At 37.8% G+C, this 17,432-nt stretch overlaps 2 protein-coding genes across 2 annotated transcripts; one reads left to right on the top strand and one right to left on the bottom strand.

The window, feature by feature from the left end:
* Positions 1–2,272: 2,272 nt before the first annotated feature.
* Positions 2,273–12,465, top strand: LOC105393580 (ornithine decarboxylase antizyme 2). Its single transcript, XM_048622024.1, is given in 8 exon segments — positions 2,273–2,558; positions 6,491–6,589; positions 7,201–7,207; positions 7,209–7,299; positions 7,687–7,790; positions 8,646–8,741; positions 9,831–9,943; positions 10,940–12,465. Coding segments are annotated over 8 exon segments (696 nt in total). The 5' UTR covers positions 2,273–2,529; the 3' UTR covers positions 11,097–12,465.
* Positions 12,466–13,246: 781 nt separating this feature from the next.
* Positions 13,247–16,856, bottom strand: LOC125491486. Its single transcript, XM_048633629.1, has 4 exons — positions 16,833–16,856; positions 16,327–16,532; positions 15,414–15,890; positions 13,247–15,199 (listed from the first exon to the last, which is right to left on the bottom strand). The coding sequence occupies exons 1-4, from the start codon at positions 16,854–16,856 to the stop codon at positions 13,765–13,767; spliced, it is 2,142 nt and encodes a 713-aa protein (XP_048489586.1). The 3' UTR covers positions 13,247–13,764.
* Between the last annotated feature and the right edge of the window lie 576 nt (positions 16,857–17,432).

Genomic DNA, 17,432 nt, shown 5'->3' with positions numbered 1-17,432 from the left:
ATCGGCCATTTTGACTGAAACGCCAATCACAGCGCATGACGTCATACTTATGTACGCTTCACTGTGTTTTGATTACCTTACATATACTGATTGCGCGTTACGATTGATATATATTTGTTTTTGTGATTTATCGACTTTATAACACGAATCTATCTTTAACAATGGAACCAGGTTTTGTTAAGGCAAACAGTGCAAATTTGCCCAGGATCGATTTATTGATGTTGGGCGAGTTCCTTGCAACAAATAAAGAATTTTGCTCTTCCGAATTTAGAAACGTGAAAACCTCTTTGTAAGTTTATTTTATTAGTATTTATCTTTAACTCTCTCTCTCTCTCTCTCTCTCTCAGCCTTCTGTAGTCCACTGTTGGACATAGGCCTCTCCTAACGATCGCCACCCCAAACGGTCACCCGCCATCTGCATCCAGCGGCTTCCCGCTACCTTCCGCAGATCATCAGACCAACGGGTTGGGGGGCGACCGACACGCCGTTTGCCGACACGGGGTCTCCACTCCAGAACCTTTGTACTCCAGCGGTCGTCGGCTCTGCGGGCTACGTGACTAGCTACGTTATCTTTAACACTAGATATAAATATGACTAAGTAGCAATCAAACTCGTTTTAAACTCGTAGAAGTTTATTTCGCCGAAGAAGTTTGTTTCGTAGAAGTTTGTTTCGCCGTGCAAGCTTTAACCATTTATCTCTTATTATTTTCTTGTATGGGACATGTACAAACACCTTGTTGGGTGTCGTTATTGATGTATTTTGCACTGAGGCACTGCACACCACTTATAAACTTTAGAATTCATTTATAACACAAAAAATACGCAGTGTTTGTTTACTTTGCTGTTGTAAACAAATTTGACGTACGTAAGTGTGACGTCACACACGACGCCATGACACGGCGAGCTGTTTTCGCGCAGTATTAAAAATGATTATAAAAATGGCTTTAAATTTCCAAAATCTTAAGTTTATTACCGAAATAAAGGTTTTGTTGTAAACAATAGATGGTTATCTGCATTACGGAAGAGGATTTCAAAATCTTTCGCCTTGCCTATTGTACCAATGAAAATTGTCACAAATATTATACTAACCGAACTAGTTCAAAATAAGAGCTCAGTGGTAGAAGGGAGGAGTTTTGTATTGAGAAGCTTTTATTTTGCACTGACACTCCATCTTTTTCGTATATTGTTTATCTAAGTATCGCCCGGTGTATTTGTAGACAGGAAACCACATTCGATTTCACGTGAGTGAGACGACATGTGTATTGTTCTTGTTGTTATGATGACATAAGATGTGAATTCATATATGCGAATGTTATGTACCGGTAAATACCTACATGCATTTTTTCATACTAAGGGCGTCTTGCATTTAATCTTATGGCTAAGTTCATATTAAAATATCGTTGGTCTCAGGAGGAACTTGAAAAATAAGTACTTATTTGATGGCGATCTTGAAATATGAAAATCTCTGAACAATCCTGTGCTGGACATAAGTCTAAGGGCGTCTTGCACAATAAAGATAAACAAAATTAAATCTATGACCTCTTGCAGTATTTAATCATTGTTTATCGCTACTAACATACCTCTAAATATCTATACATCTGTATAGATCTAACTAGTTTCCCCGAGCTAAGAACAGTCCACAGCACATTCTAAAATTATACTATTCAACTATCAACAATAATATAACCGGGCCGATGACCTAATAAAATTATCTGTCAACAAAGTTAAATTGTATTAGTAAATATTCAATTTTGTACTTTAAAGTAATGGTACTTAAGTTAAGGATTATAGGTTCATCCCAATAATAATGATTACACAGTAATACTTACATTATTCACTAGAGAGAAATGAAAACCCATTCACAAACTGCTGGCACCAAATATTTACGTTTTATATTGCAGACGAAGCCATTAAGCTAATCTTTTCCATTTAGTAGTCATGGTACTATTATCTCTGGAATCTAGTCTCTAGATGTAGGTATATCCTAAGTGCATTGTATTGTACTTATCCCAAATCGGTGATATGGTTCGCAACGTATAACGTGAGTACAAATGTGCTGCGAAAAGTGGGTGGCTCGCTTGTGAGCCACCTCTGACTACCCCTTCGGGGATTACAGTCGTGAGTGCATATGTATGTAGGTATGTATCTCTGGAACTTTTTCATTGCTCGCAAGTGTATAATATACTACAGTGGTGTGTTTTGTTTTGAAGATACTATTTTTGTCTTGGCACAAACAGTTGTTTACACCAGCCCGGCTTATGCTGACTACAGTAGCCTGTAGTGACCCAGCCTGAACGCTAGTGTTGAAAACAAAAACATACCGAATAAACAAAAAACAACAGAGTTTAATATGCTGTATCGGTCATACAGCACTGAGATTTTCTTTAAAAAAATACCTATAATTTAGTTTAAAAAGTAGTGTTGTGAAAGAAAACATTCCATGTTTTATAGTATACTTGCTCTTAGGTATATTCCTAATAGAGTTGTATTTTGTTCTGATATTCTTCTAGTTTAAATCTCCGCTTCGAAATGGTTATGAAATTGTACTCAGTGTACTGGTATGTATTTTTTTATGAAGCAATTGAGCTATTTTTGGTTATGGGAGAACGAAAAACTAATTTTACTAGTAAAAAAAAATATTTTTTTTGAATAATTTTGTCCTTCATATTTAATACATAATAGAAGGACTATTAGCAAATATCCATAATAGGTATTATTGGGTATAGGTAGCTACTTAATCCAAATAATAAAAAACAACAGGATAGGAACTATTAGCACCGTCACTGATAAAAATTCACCCTGTATAATCAAGTACTGCGCAGTTGGCCGACCCCAGTGAGATTGGTCTGAAATCTGCTCAGAGACAGTTATGATTTTATTATTAGACATCCATAAATAAACGACCGAGCAATGAAAAAGTTCCTTTGACAATAGCACCAAATTATTTATTTAATACTTTATTGCACAAATATGAGATATAAGTGTACAAAAGGTGGACTTAACGCTAAAAGCATTTTCTACCAGCCAATCTACAGGAGGTACAAGTAAAGAGGTACAATTACTCTTTAACGGAAAAGACTAGCTTAATGGCCCCATCTGCAATGTTAAAATACATTTAAAAGCGCATCAGAATATTACCAACTAAAAAGGTTTGTGTTACTGTGTACTGAGAAAAGCACCAAATTACTCATAAACGAAAAAGGCTAGCTAGGATATTACCAACGAAAAAGGTTTTTGTTATTTAAGTGGTATATTAAAGCCATACGGATAGACTAAACTCACGGGCAATGAAAAGGTTCCACTGAGAAAAGCACCAAATTACTTCTAAACGAAAAAGGCTAGCTTAATGACGCCTTCTGCAACATTGAAGTACATTTAACAGAGCATCAGGATATTACCCACAAAAAACGGAAATATTTTGTTTAAATTTTAAATTAAATGTTTGAAAAAAATTGTGTCCTTTGGTGTGTCGGCATTTTGTGAGTGGAACTTTTGCATTTACATCCATTTAGATTTCTATACAACTTACTTATATTTTATACCCATATTCTTTTTCCTAAATCTCCCAAGTCACATAAAAAGCAACTTTTTTCCACGCCATCTTATTCCCACCCATAATAATAATTTATTGAAACAAAAGCTCGTCACACAATCAATACAGTAGGTAATTGATCGTCTCAATTGTTATTTCATTCTTGAAGGAAAAATACTGGCTCAATGCATACGTGTTTATTTATTTATATTATTATGTAGATTGTGTATTGTATACTGGCTGCTGCCGCCAAGCTCTACTTCGCAATTAAAGTTTGCCCGTGGAAATGCCGCGATAAAAAAGCGGCCTATGTTTCCAAACTTTACCAAATTTCATTTAAAACGGTTCAGCCGTTTAAACGTAAAGAAGTAACAAACATACACACATACTCACAAACTTTAGCCTTTATAATATTAAGTAGGATACTAGCTGCTGCCCCCGAGCCATGCATCGCAATAATAGTTTTCCGTGGGAATTCCGGATAGCCTAGGTATTATGTTATCCAGCGTGTCAGGGCTTAAACCGTTGGCTTGGCTAAACTAAAAAATTCAATTAAGTAAACTTTTAAAATATCAATAAAATAATTTGACCAAAAGAAACGTAAACAAATATTGGCCTTTAGGTTTAAAAAACGTGTGTCCAGGAAATGGATTAACACTTTATTTGTGACCGCGAAAGTACCTACTTTGCCATACCACCTTCATTCTAATACTCAAATACACTGCCGAGCAATGAAAAAGTTCCACTCACAAAATTTCGACAACAGAGGACCCCAATTTTTTCAGAGATTTAATTTAAAATTGTAACAAAGTATCACCGATTTTAGTTGGTAATATCCTGATGCATTGTTAAATGTACTTCAATGTTGCAGAAGACGCCATTAAGCTAGCCTTTTCCGTTTAGAAGTAATTTTGTGCTTTTCTCAGTGGAACCTTTTCATTGCCCGTGAGTGTAAAATATACCTTAGTTAAAACCTAATTTCAAACTATCAAAGTCTCAAAGGCAAGTAGGAAGCCTAGAAAAAGCGGTATAAATGAAACCTTGAACACTAGCTAGCTACGGATTTGATTATACAACCTTCAGAATGAAAATGAACAGCCATTTTGTTTATGCCTACTACTGCTAACACTGCGTTTTATCAGTAAAATAACCTGACTAGCATTGGCAGCAGAAATGAAATAAACAAGTATTATAAAAAGGTTATTACAGGTAATTTGTACACATGAAAATTAATATTTGTAGACAGTAAAAGGATAGGTACTTACTAAATAATGAAATCGTATAAGACTGTAAAACAATAATCATTTAGATTCACAAACATAGTAAGCATTTTCCTCATTAGATCATTTTAATTACTGTAATCCTTTAATGATTTAATACGGGAAAACGACTGAAAAAACTTTTGAAGAAATTTGGTGTACGGTGTCTATCCACCATATGCGTGCTATTAGTCCAGTCAATAAATGACTCAAAATTAGGTGTAGAGTGCGTGAGCAGGTAACTAAGCGATTCCTTCAGAAACTTGTTCAGGGGGCTTAGGTTGTTAACACACCAAAAGTCTATATCATATGATATAGTAGTATATGTAGTCTACCTAAAATAAAAGACGTTCTTATTAAGGCGTCGTCGGCATCTACTTAGTGGGTAGCTCCTAATTAACTATCTAATCTAATATTCCTAAGTTCCTAGCATCTTAAGTGTTTTTCTTACTTTACGTTTTCGCTTGTAAGTTTTGAGTAGGCTCATTAACAATAAACAGTGTACTTAGACGTGGCGCTTGCTGCTATTATTATTATGTAATAATTATAGTTTATTTTTATTTTTGATTATAACTACAAGTCATTACTTTTTGTCACTATAGGTGGGAACCTATTAATGGCATTTCCGTGTTTTGTAGAATTTTATAATTTTGTTACCATATAAGTTGACGCAAATGCTGTTGGTTCTCCATGAACAATATAAATAAATAAATATAAAAGTTTTAGATAATTTTAAGAGCTCCATTTCATTAGTTGAAAATATTTCTCTCTGATGCACTGTTTTCGAGATATAAGCTAAAAACCAAAAATTCGTACCTTTATCCCCCCCTCCTTCCCTCCGCTCATCACCTAGGAGTCAGGACTTTTGGTGTGTTAACAACCTAAGCCCCCAGTGCAGTGAACACAGGATTCGATACTATTTTCGAATCTACACGAAGGGTCACTTTTACCAAACGCTAAACGTATTTAAATCAAATTTTAAATACATATTGTACTAACTGACAGACGTATGACAGGCTACTAAATACGTTTAGCGTTTGGTAGAATTCCACCTAACATATGGAAAAAGAAATGTCTCTTTTTAAACTAACTTTGCCTTACATTTTGACAGTGACAGTTGACGATACGCAACGTTAACGGAGGTTCGAAACTTGTGCTCGCGGCTCTGAACAAGTTTCTGAAGGAATCACTTAGTTACCTGCTCACGCACTCTACACCTCATTAATTGACTGGACTATATGCTGCGATTATGTAAAAGGAATCGAACGCATCATTAGTCACGTGGCCTAGCACATGTCTCTGGTGAAGAACTCATTGGTACATGTCAGCGCCGGGATTCGAACCCGCATCTCTGGCGTGAGAAGCTGGCGCTTACCCGACTGAGCTACCACAGCTCTTAGGCATCCTTAACTTTAAGGAAATAGTGATAAATAAAGTCACATGCTACAGTGGGTTCCTCTCTATTCCTCTTTACTTCCAACTATACTCTGACCACGCAATATTCATCCAGCGACGAAAGAAGAACATTATAAACTACTAAACCCCGACCACCTCACCCCAATACCCCGAACTATAGTCTGACCACTAATTTTCCTACCTCCAACTATAGTCTGACCACTAATTGTTCTACCTCCAACTATAGTCTGACCACTAATTGTTCTACCTCCAACTATAGTCTGACCACTATTTCTCTCCTCAGCGACGAGGCGCAGGTGAGCGCGGGGGGCAGCAAGCGCTCCGCCGTCTCGGCGTCGGACGCCGAGTGCTTCTCGCTGTGCCTGGGCGCCGGGCCTCTGTGGTCAGTATACACCTTTGGATTAACTAGTCTGGGTACACCTTAAATAACCTAGTACAGTCCTCTCAACTTAAACTGAGAATTGTATTTGTGTGAGTACACAGCGTCCGGTTTGAGGCTTTGTATACTACATCTTTAAGAGGAACTAGTCTGGGTACACCTGTATGATTATGATTAAAAACATACTCCAGTTTGCATATACTTTGAGCACTGGTTTGGTTATTCCAGTCTAGTCAGAAGGTTGCACAAAAGGATGGGAGGACCGAGTGACGTGACGAACTGATATGACTGGTTAATCCAGAGATTACAATGTCTGGATACGCTACCACCATTCAACCAACCACAATACGTTATTTATTCCCCTGCACATAATTCATACAATATGAACCTGATGACCCAGCAACCATTCATCCAGCCTAATAAAATTACAAAGTACATGACACTAAAGTGTTACTCATAAAGTAGCGTTAGTTTTATTACTCCTACACCCTGGCATTGGTCCTGTGATGCCATCTCAGCTTTGTAAGCATTCCTCCAGTTCATTCTAAACCTTGCAGTCCACTACCCATACACACACTATAAGTAAAATCCACTAAACTCACCTCTCTTCACAGGTGGTCCTGATGCCCCTGCGGGGGACGCGGCTCCGCCCGGGGCGGCGGGCGGCGGGGCGCGCCCCCGCCCGTCCACCCCGCAACACGACGACAACAACTGTGAGTTACTATTTGTTTTATCACTGACGCAAAAGAAAGGTGTTATAAGGTGTTTGTGTGTCTGTCTGTAGTAGCGTGAGTCTTAAACGGCTGAACCTTTTGTCGTTTGTGTTTTATTTGTACACAACAAAAACATGCCTAAGCATTCTCAGGCTATTTATGAATCGACCTGTGAATGGATATATCTATTTAGTCTTACTGTTGTATAATATATTATCAATTCTCGTCATAATACAAATCTAGTTAGATAAAACTCTTATCGTACCTGGCTCAAAGGTTCCCACAATGCTAGCTGCATTACCTCTGCTGAGCCTTTGAGCCAGATACGATCCCGAGCGTCGGTCTTGGCTCTCTGAGGCGATTTTGACTTTACCTTCGTCTTCGCAGGTGACTTGTTGAGCGCGCTGCTGAGCGGCACGTCGCTGTCGGGCAGCGCGGAGACGCTGCTGTCGCCGCGCGACGCGCCGCCCACTGCCGCAGACCGGGAGCAGGTGAGTGCGGGTCCCGCGGGAATTCCGGGATAAAAGAGTCGGCTCGATGGCCTGAAGTAGATGAAGTTTCGAGAAGACGATCTGTGTTGATCAGGATTCATTTGTAATATTATGACCTACATCATCATTATGACGGTCGAATGGCGTAGTGGTTAGTAGCCCTGACTGCTATGCCGAAGGTCCTGGGTTCGATTCCCGGCTGGGGCAGATATTTGTTTAAAGACAGATATTTGTTCTCGGGTCAGAGAAATAGAATACATAGATAGATACATATTAAATATAAATATCAACCCCCAAGACCCGAGAACAAATATCTGTCTTTAAACAAAAATCTGACCCCAAGCTAGACAGAGCCTGTAATATGTGTATATTACAGGCTCTGTCTAGCTTGGGGTCAGATGGCCGAGTGTGAGGAGACCCCACATTATTATTATGTTTTTCGTCGGAAATTCCGGGATAAAAAGTAGCTCAGTGCCAGTTCCCAGTCTGGAGCAGATGGAGCTTCGAGATGAAGAACCGTATTGATCAGGTTTCACTTGTAATCTTGTGATCTAGCTCATCATTAGCCCGTAATCGACCATGGTTAGAGAGACATAGGCCTCGCCTAAGGAGCCGGCCTTCGGCCTTCCTCATCCAGCCACAAACGGCCGCCTATCTAAGGTCGTTCTGGTTTCTTCGGGCTGGCATGGCACTCTACGATACGATACGCCTGTTCGTGATCACACAAATGAACAACGATAACTACCCCTTTGATCAAAACAGATCCAACTCTAAACCTTTACTCTTTGTTTTGTGTTATATTCCTGTATTTCTTGTTATTGTCACCATATCAAATAAGTATTCCTCTATGTTCAGATCATCAACGCTATCCTGGAGCGCAAGGAGCGCCAGCCGGTGAAGGTGGACTTCAAGATCTTCCTGACGGAGAACACGGCGTCGCTGTGGGAGGCTGTGAGTACCGCCACTGGACCATCGCATCGCTTAGGGCTTGTACACAATATACTAGGCACGTTTTGACAGCTACAAAATGTATGGGATCAACTGATTGACTAGCTGGTCCCGCGAGCTTCGCTTCGCCTTAAAAAGTTTTACCGTGGTAATTTCGGGATAAAAAATAGCCTACGTTCTTTCTCAGGGTCTAGACCATATGTGTACCAAATTTCATTCAATTCCGTTCAGTAGTTTTGGCGTGAAAGAGTAACAGTTACTTTCGCATTTATAATATTAGTTGATTATAGTTGGTTTGATTACTAAGTACCTACTAAGATCTCGGCCTAAAAATTGCTATAGGTTTGCGCCCTATTAGGTTTACATAAGAACTGTCATTTGACCAAAAGTGCATGCAGCAATGCACCTATGCCTACTCCGCAAGGGTCACTAGTACAAAGCTAGTTAATTAAATTAATTCTTATCAGTGCAGTCGTGTTAACAGACATTCGTACATTATTATTAGTATTATCGTACAGGTCTGGGGTTATCGCGGGTTCAATGTAAGTTGCATAATGAACTGTGACTAACCCACTTCGCTATTTGTACCTACAGCTTGGATAGTGTTGTCGGCAACAATACAATTGATGGAAATAAAAAAAATATGAAAGGATTTAATTTACACAGGCAATGCAAAAGATGTCGAGCAAGTTTTAAAATAGATAATTCGGTCCACTGGGCGGCGAGATTGTAGATCATTGAATTCAGAGTTCCAAACGCATATTTTCCACTTATAAATGTACTGTATACTGTATATGTAGTTTTCCACATGCTTAAGGCAGGTCATATTGGCGCCTTGCCATATTCAATAACAAAGCTTTAACGTGGGCAACTAGATGGCGTTAGTTTCCATACAAATTACATGAACGCTACAGTCTGACAAGAAAGAGAATATGGAAATAGGGGTGCCACTTTTGTTTATACATGGCCACCCAAGTAACTTTCTCATAGAGGTAATTAAGGCTGCTAACCCAATAAAATAACTGTTTCTACACTAACTTACCAGGATATACACACAAATCCGTGTCTAACCTCAGCATTATCTCTCCTCAGGTGGTCCGCGGAGACACGGTGTACCTGCGTCTGCCGGGCGTGCTGTCCTCGGGCAGCAAGGAGAGCTTCATGACGCTGCTCGACTTCGCCGAGGAGCGTCTACAGTGCGCCAAGTGAGTGTTCACTAGCCGCCGCTAGATGGCGTTAGTATTCATGTAATAGTTTCACTACAATGACGGCTAGATGGCGTTGTTAATAGCAGTGGAATTTTATCAGTGAGTGTGTTTGCAACAACTGAGTTGTGGTTATAGGAGGAGTAGTTTAGGCCTCGTTAATAATTGGCAAACTGAAGTAAATCCAGTATAAGTCCGCCCTCGGCGAAAGCGAATTATAGTATTGAATTATAGTGATGCAACCGCTCAAGCTAGATACACGTATTTGTAAGCTACACTGTCTAAGTAACACGAGCTTTTAGTGGAAGTTTGAAACTCAATATGGTAAAAACGCCGTGTAAAAGAATTGACCCTATTAAAGATGAACCCAGTATTATCTAATGATAGCGTCGACTTGTGTATAACACGTCACGTCCTAACACTGATCTCTGTTTGTTTACACAAAGATTACACGACTAATGAATGACATAGTCCAGTAATACGTTTGTAAACAAACTAATTTGTAATTTAAGTACAGTTGATAATAAAATCTGAGTCTAAAGAACATTTTGTGATGATGATGACGCACGGAAAACACGTTCACATCATGTGATTTTCATTTGCTCTCACGTTTCGTGACGAATGGAATATGTAGATGCTGAATAGATGCATATATTCCTAATTGTATTGTAGTCATTCCAAAACAGCTATTCAAGTCGAAGTGATAGTGACCTTGGAGCGAATCTATTTGATCAATATATTCAGCATAATACTTAATGCCCATTGGAGGCAGTTGACATTCGCTACGTCACCACTATAGTTTGACGTATTGTGTCAGATGTCGACAAGCAATAGCCAGTCAGAATAGCGTCAGTCGCTGACTGCCCAGGAAGCGCCGGACTTATATAAACTATAATATACATACATCTCTAGGACATTCTCTTTTAAATGCACCCCAGACAACCACAACACATACACAAATAGCCCATAAAATAATCATTTTTCTCTCTTTTCCAGTTGCATCGTCTGCGTCCGCAAGAACCGGCCTGACCGCGCGATTCTCCTCCGCACCTTCATGTTCATGGGTTTCCAACTGCTGGCGCCGACATCCGCCATCTTGCCGCGCGAACTGGCCAATCCCGAGTACATCTTCCTGCACTACAACATGCAGTAGACCGCCAAAGAGTTTGAACACCAACCGGATGCAACGCAAAGAGGTTGCAGAAAAAAGGTCGAAGATCGTAAGGAGGTTAAGATCTGGTGTGAGAACTCGTTTTTTGGCGTCTGAAAGATCTAAGGATAGTTGTGGAGTGGATTAGAAATGTAACGGACAAGATGGCCGATTGGTTTTGAGGTTATCTGTCAAAGAGAGTGAATAGGGCTGTTTTTGTGCCTGTGTAACGTGTTTGTATTCGATTGGTGGGATTTGGTTGGCTTGCCGACTAGGTTTTAATGCCAGTTGGTATAGATTCGTTCTGGTTGCAAAGAGGAGAAGAATTTTTTGCAACCGCCAGGAAAAAAAACAGCTTTGTTTTGTTTTTTGCGTTCGTTTGTTTCTAGTTCACTCTGCATGGGGTTTGCGATGCAAGATCTTAGTTTGGAAGCGCTATGGGAGTTAAAACGTCTTTTAGCAAACAGTATTGAAGCACCATACTTTTTTAATCATCACATGTTCACTAAATTGCTCCCGCTTACGTAGCTCGCCTAACAAGTCATAGTATTTCTTAGTATATATATTATTACTATTATTAGTACTTTTCTTAAGTAGATCTTTAGTTACTTTCTACTAATCAGCTTGTATGTTTGATAGAACTCTTCCGAAAGATTATCGCTCAAGAAATTCTGTAAAGGAGTTTTCGAGGTGAAATGTTTGTAAGAAAGTTTTGTCACTTAGATACCAGCTTTGCTTAGGCAAAATGTTAAAGTTAATTTCTATTAGAAATTTCTCTCTAAACAACTGATTTAGTAGAAAAATATGTTTCTTTAAGATTTAACATATAAAAAGTATGTATATGTCGTCGTGTACTTTAATATTATCGCCCACTCCGGGTTAGACCGCAAAAAAAATTAAAAAAACAAAAAAATATAAAAAAAATGTATTAATTTTATGTTAAAATATTTCGACTATCACTTATGTACTTATTTAAAACACATTTCAACGTGTTTTTCCACTGATTAATGCTTTCCAATAACCATCTAAAGCAGAAGTCGAAATATTCTTTTCCGAAATAATTTTTTAATATACTATTCTTAATTTTAAGTCTACTATTCTTTTCATTTGAAATATAAATTTTAAACAATAGATTTTAAGTGGTTTCAGTTTTGTTTCCCCTTTAAAATTAATTAAGTATTATAACATCAAAAAGCATATTTAGCTATTAATTTGTCGGTCTCTGCTCAGTAACACAGTATTTCATTTGCTTGCTAACTAAGAATGCGTTCGATTCATGTTAAAACGAGAGTAGAACCGACTATGTAGTGTTATTATAAGATTACTGTACTTTTAATTGATAATACTTAATGAATAAAGTAAAAAAGTGAGACATGCTGTGTTTTTTTTTAAATATCCAGTCTTTATGCATTTTCATAGTAACGTTCATCTACAACGATAAAGGTGCCATGCAGCGGAGACAGGATCGCGAAAGGTGGTCTATTTCTATTTTCTGTGGGGGTATAAGTACTTATACCCCTGCAACCTGCACCTGGCTCTTTCGAGTGAAACCTTTGTGCATAACCCCAAGGTCTAAACTGCCTTCCTAAGCTTGGACCATTTCCCACCACGCTAGTTCACTGCGGGTTGGTGGGTTCACATATTTAGATGTGCTAGATCTAGATATGCAGGTTTCCTCACGATGTTTTCCTTCACCGTAAGAGCGATGGTATACATTGTACTTATGTTAAAAGAACTCATTGGTACATGTCAGCGCCGGGATTCGAACCCGCATCTCTTGATTGAGAAGCGGGCGCTATACGAGGAACAGTGGGCTATAACGAGGACTTTAAACATAGGGGCACATAAAATAGCATAGGTGAGTTGTGTGATAAATTGGAATAGATATTTTAAGGACAAATAATTCAGAAAGAAAGAAAAAAGCTTTGGTACAAATCAAACCATTGTTTTAATCTCAATCTTCATAAAATAATCAGTCTGTACAACAAAAATAAATACTTATACACTTTTTAAGTAAGTACAATCTTGAAAAAAACAACATGCTTCATTCTTGAGTTAGATTCGGAAAATGCATAGGACTATTTCTCGTGGTTTTCATACTCAAAAATTGATCTAACATTGCTTTGAACTTTGTATTCATAAGGCGATAAAATTATAGTTATCAAAAGCTGGCACGTTCAACACAGGTTTCGCTTGTGTGGTATCTGTGAATAAGTTGGCGTATTTTTGCTACTGTTTATAAACACAGGGGAATATTTTTGGTATTAAGTTTAATTATTATGCATATGTGTGAGTAATCTACTGTGAACGTGCCAGCTTTAGTTAACTGGCCTGTATCATTAAAGAGTAATAACCGAAGATGAACCGTTTTACAAGCACTTTATGTTTGATATACCAACTTAAATTAGAAAATTGAGTGCCAATTTCTCCATAACCGACAGGGATTGATTTATAAATTAAACGTAATCTCCATATAAAATTCATGACAGATGTGTCAAAAGTTAACCACTACTCCCTGGTTATGCTCTAACCGAGAATGGAGAAACTGAGCCGGGCAGCCGTCCTAAATACTATGTTTATTAAACAAACAGAAAGGAATGTCACAATAAATAACTTTACAACATAATGAACAAGAGACGAATCCAAATACATACTAAATTAATCCATGTAGTTAAATAAGTATCTCGCTAAATTCTACCTTATCTATACCAGCATGTAAAGAATAATTTGATTCACAAATGGCAAGGAAAGATTCACTATCTACTTCAACAGTAAATACTAAATCGTCACTCAGTTTACTATCATCTAAAATCACCCAATTGTCAGTTTTAATATTTGCATTGTAAAGTTCTATTCTCTTAAAAATACTGCTCGGCGGTTCTTCTACAAACGAGCTCGTTTTGACGGCCATTTTGATTTTATTTTTTCTTTTTCTGATCACTTCCTCTGAACTGTCAACTACTATGAAGGTCGTATCATCTAAGGTTACTTTTTTAACTACATTTTCCAGCCAGCTATAACTTTTGTTATCAAAACATTCATACATCAAACTATTGTCTATGATACCGTGGCATTTTAGTAACGGTAAGTCTTGGTCTTTTTCAGCTATAGTTTTAAGCATTTCTTCTTGTATTTTTCTTGCTATTACCCTATCTATAATTGTGTCTTCTTTACTTGATACGATAGCTACAAATATATGGTCGTTACTGTCTAAAAGTATTTTAGCCCTTTTAGCTTCAATAATTTCAGAGCTTTCCGACTCTGACCGAGATCTTTTGCTGGATTCTGGACTCGAATTCTCTGTTATAATAATATCATCTTTCTCATAATTTTCTTCGTTGCCATGAGTGTCTGTTTTTATTTCTTGTAAATTGTTGCTTGCATCTGTTACATCAAGCGATTTTTCTTCTATCATCTCAACATAGTCAGAAATTGTTTTTTTATCTACGATTTCACTGGTTTTTCTATCATCTTCAGGTATTTTATTTTCTACAACTTCATTGCATTCTTCACCTTCCATATCCATGATTAAATTGTCTAAATTTTTAATCTCCGTGTCAAAACTAGTTTCATCTACTTCCTTTTCAACTTTGCTACTTATTTTATCTTCAGCGGGCACATTGCAGCCTTCGTTAAACTGTTCAGACGTAATTGACTTTACGTCTCCTATCACAAGTTCCCTATCTAGGTCTCTATCACTCGACAGATTAACTTCAGTCATATCAGAGTCTCTCCACTCTTCTAAATCATCAGTCTGATCAGTGCCATCCAGTAAACTATCAACTAACTCCCCTATTCTCTCGTCAATTACTTCGTCATCACTTTTGTCAACAACCACACACTCATCATCATAGTTTTTGCCGTCGCAGTCATCATCGTCATCGTCAATAAGGTCGTATTTACACTCTAGGCTGATAACAGAGTCTTCTGAGTCTGATAGTACTACGACATCTTCTTTCTTCGAACTGTACTCTTCATCTCTTGCGTTGTAGAAGTTTCTGATTGCGTTGTTATTGTGTTCGTCTTCGGCTTTCTTTTCCTTCATGGTCGACGTGTTGATGAATCTCTTGGTGTAGTACACTTTGTAGAAGGTGAGGTTTTGGTATCTGTAATGAATGTGTAAGGTTTATGGTTAATAATTACTTATGATAATTATTATATTGTTCATTATATCAATTACTTTGACCGGCTTTCAGTAAGATCTTCGATTAAATGCCATCAATCCAAAAAAGACTTGTAATAAATAAAATAAATAAATCAGGTATACCATCCATTATTTAACTAAATTTAATCACTATAAAGATAAATAAACAAACTTACTTGCCAGTCGCAGCATACTTGAACTTCAAGTGACAATCTGTAGATTTCCTCAACCCCTCATACAGATCATTCTCGAAATCCGAACTATAACTATTATTCCTCTTCGAATTAACCCCAGAAATCAAATTCTCCACATAATTGCAATTCTTTGTCGATATCAGACCACCCACAAACGCATATGTCTTCTCTGAAAGGTTGCTTTTGACGAATTCCTGCAGCTTTTGTAGAAACATCACTCTATACGCGAAACCTCTTAGACTTTGCACTGAATTAACCTCGTTGGTTTTAACTAATTCAGCCATTAGTGATTCTATGTCTTTGTGCGCGATATACTCGACATTTTGACCGTCGGTTGGGGTCTTTATGTGGTCGGGTTTGTATGGTGTTAGTACTTCTACGACTTTCGGGTTGGAGGATCGTTTTCTGCGCGTCCTGTTTGATGTTTTCGCACCGTTCCGTTTCAGTAGGGTTATTGTCCTGGAATTATAAATTGTTTTATCACATATTTATAGATTTACATATTAATAATAACTCTCGCGAGCTAAGAAAAAGTTCCATAGCACCAAATTACTCCTAAACGGAAAAGGCTAGCTTAATGACGGCGTCTGTAATATTGAAGTACATTTAACAGCGCATCAGAATATTACAAATTAAAAACTTGAATATTTGGAACAAATTCTAAATTAAAGCCTTTAAATAAAATGGTGTCGAAATTTGTAAGTGGAACTTTTTCATTCCACGTTAATTGTAATTAATTCATCATCATCATCGACCCATCATGTCCCCACTGCTGGGGCACGGGTCTCCTTCCAATGAAGGAAGGGGTTAATTAATTCACTGATCTATTCTTTATTTATTTATATACACTTTATTGCTAACAAAAAACAATTTTTACTATTATCTTATTACTCACCTAGCATCGCCACTACAAGACCAGTCTATCTCGAGGTCCCTATTATTGTTCATATTGGCCAGGATCCTGCAGACCAAGTCTTTTTCCGTAGTCGAGTTGAGGCCCATGTTCTTTCTAGCATTGATTGCTGCGAGGGCTGTCGTTATGAACGCTTTCTCTTTCTTCGATATCGGGTTGGCTACTTCGATCTCTTTCCTTTCTAGGTCCTGTAAAGATAAAGAAAATTAAATTTAAATACTCGCTATGGCGGATATGTCGCAGTCAACTGGTTGAATCTGATATTTGAGATTGAGACTTATACAATTGGTTTAGGGTGTAACACCGATGTCTTAAAGTTTGCGTGAAAAATTCTTATTAGTGCAGCCTCGCCAAAAAAGGAAATAAAAATGGCAGCACTAAATATCATTTATCTTGCAACCCTGAACATTAATATACAGTCAGATTCGTTTTTTTACTCGCACACCTTATGATACACTTACCTGGTCTACTCAATAACTGTTTTTTACGTATATCTGCAGTCCAATACCCATAATTACGGCAGGCTCCGAATAGTTAGTGAGATGTTACTAAATATTACCATCCTTGCTTCGTAACAGTTCCAACTCACTCTCCAGCACATCGCATCAAGCCAGATTTAGCCTTATATAGGTACAATTGGTTTAGAGTGTAATATGGGGTTATATATACCACGTCAAGAAAATGGCGTCGCTTAATAATAACACTTATCTTGCAACCAAAATCAGGTGTCTTTCTTACCTTTCCCTATAATATAATAACACCAGTGTAACTATGATATAATTTGTCCCTTACTCACGCCCGATTTAGCCTTATACCATTGGTTTAGGGTGTAATATATTGCTAATATAACGCAACATCAAGAAAGAAAGGAATCTAAGATGGCGTCGCTTAACTAACGCTTAAAACAACAGCGGCATCAATAGATACAGTTTCAATAGATACGGATTTAGCCTTATAGGTAGTTGGTTAAGGGTGTAATATGGGGCTAATATAACGCCACGTCAAGAAAGAAAGGAATCTAAAATGGCGTCGCTTAATAATAACACTTATCTTGCAACCAAAATCAGGTGTCTTTCTTACCTTTCCCT

Source organism: Plutella xylostella, chromosome 2, assembly GCF_932276165.1.
Source record: "Plutella xylostella chromosome 2, ilPluXylo3.1, whole genome shotgun sequence".
Taxonomy (NCBI): domain Eukaryota; kingdom Metazoa; phylum Arthropoda; class Insecta; order Lepidoptera; family Plutellidae; genus Plutella; species Plutella xylostella.
The sequence above is the reverse complement of the archived record's forward strand: the minus strand, read 5'-3'. Positions and strand labels throughout refer to the sequence as shown.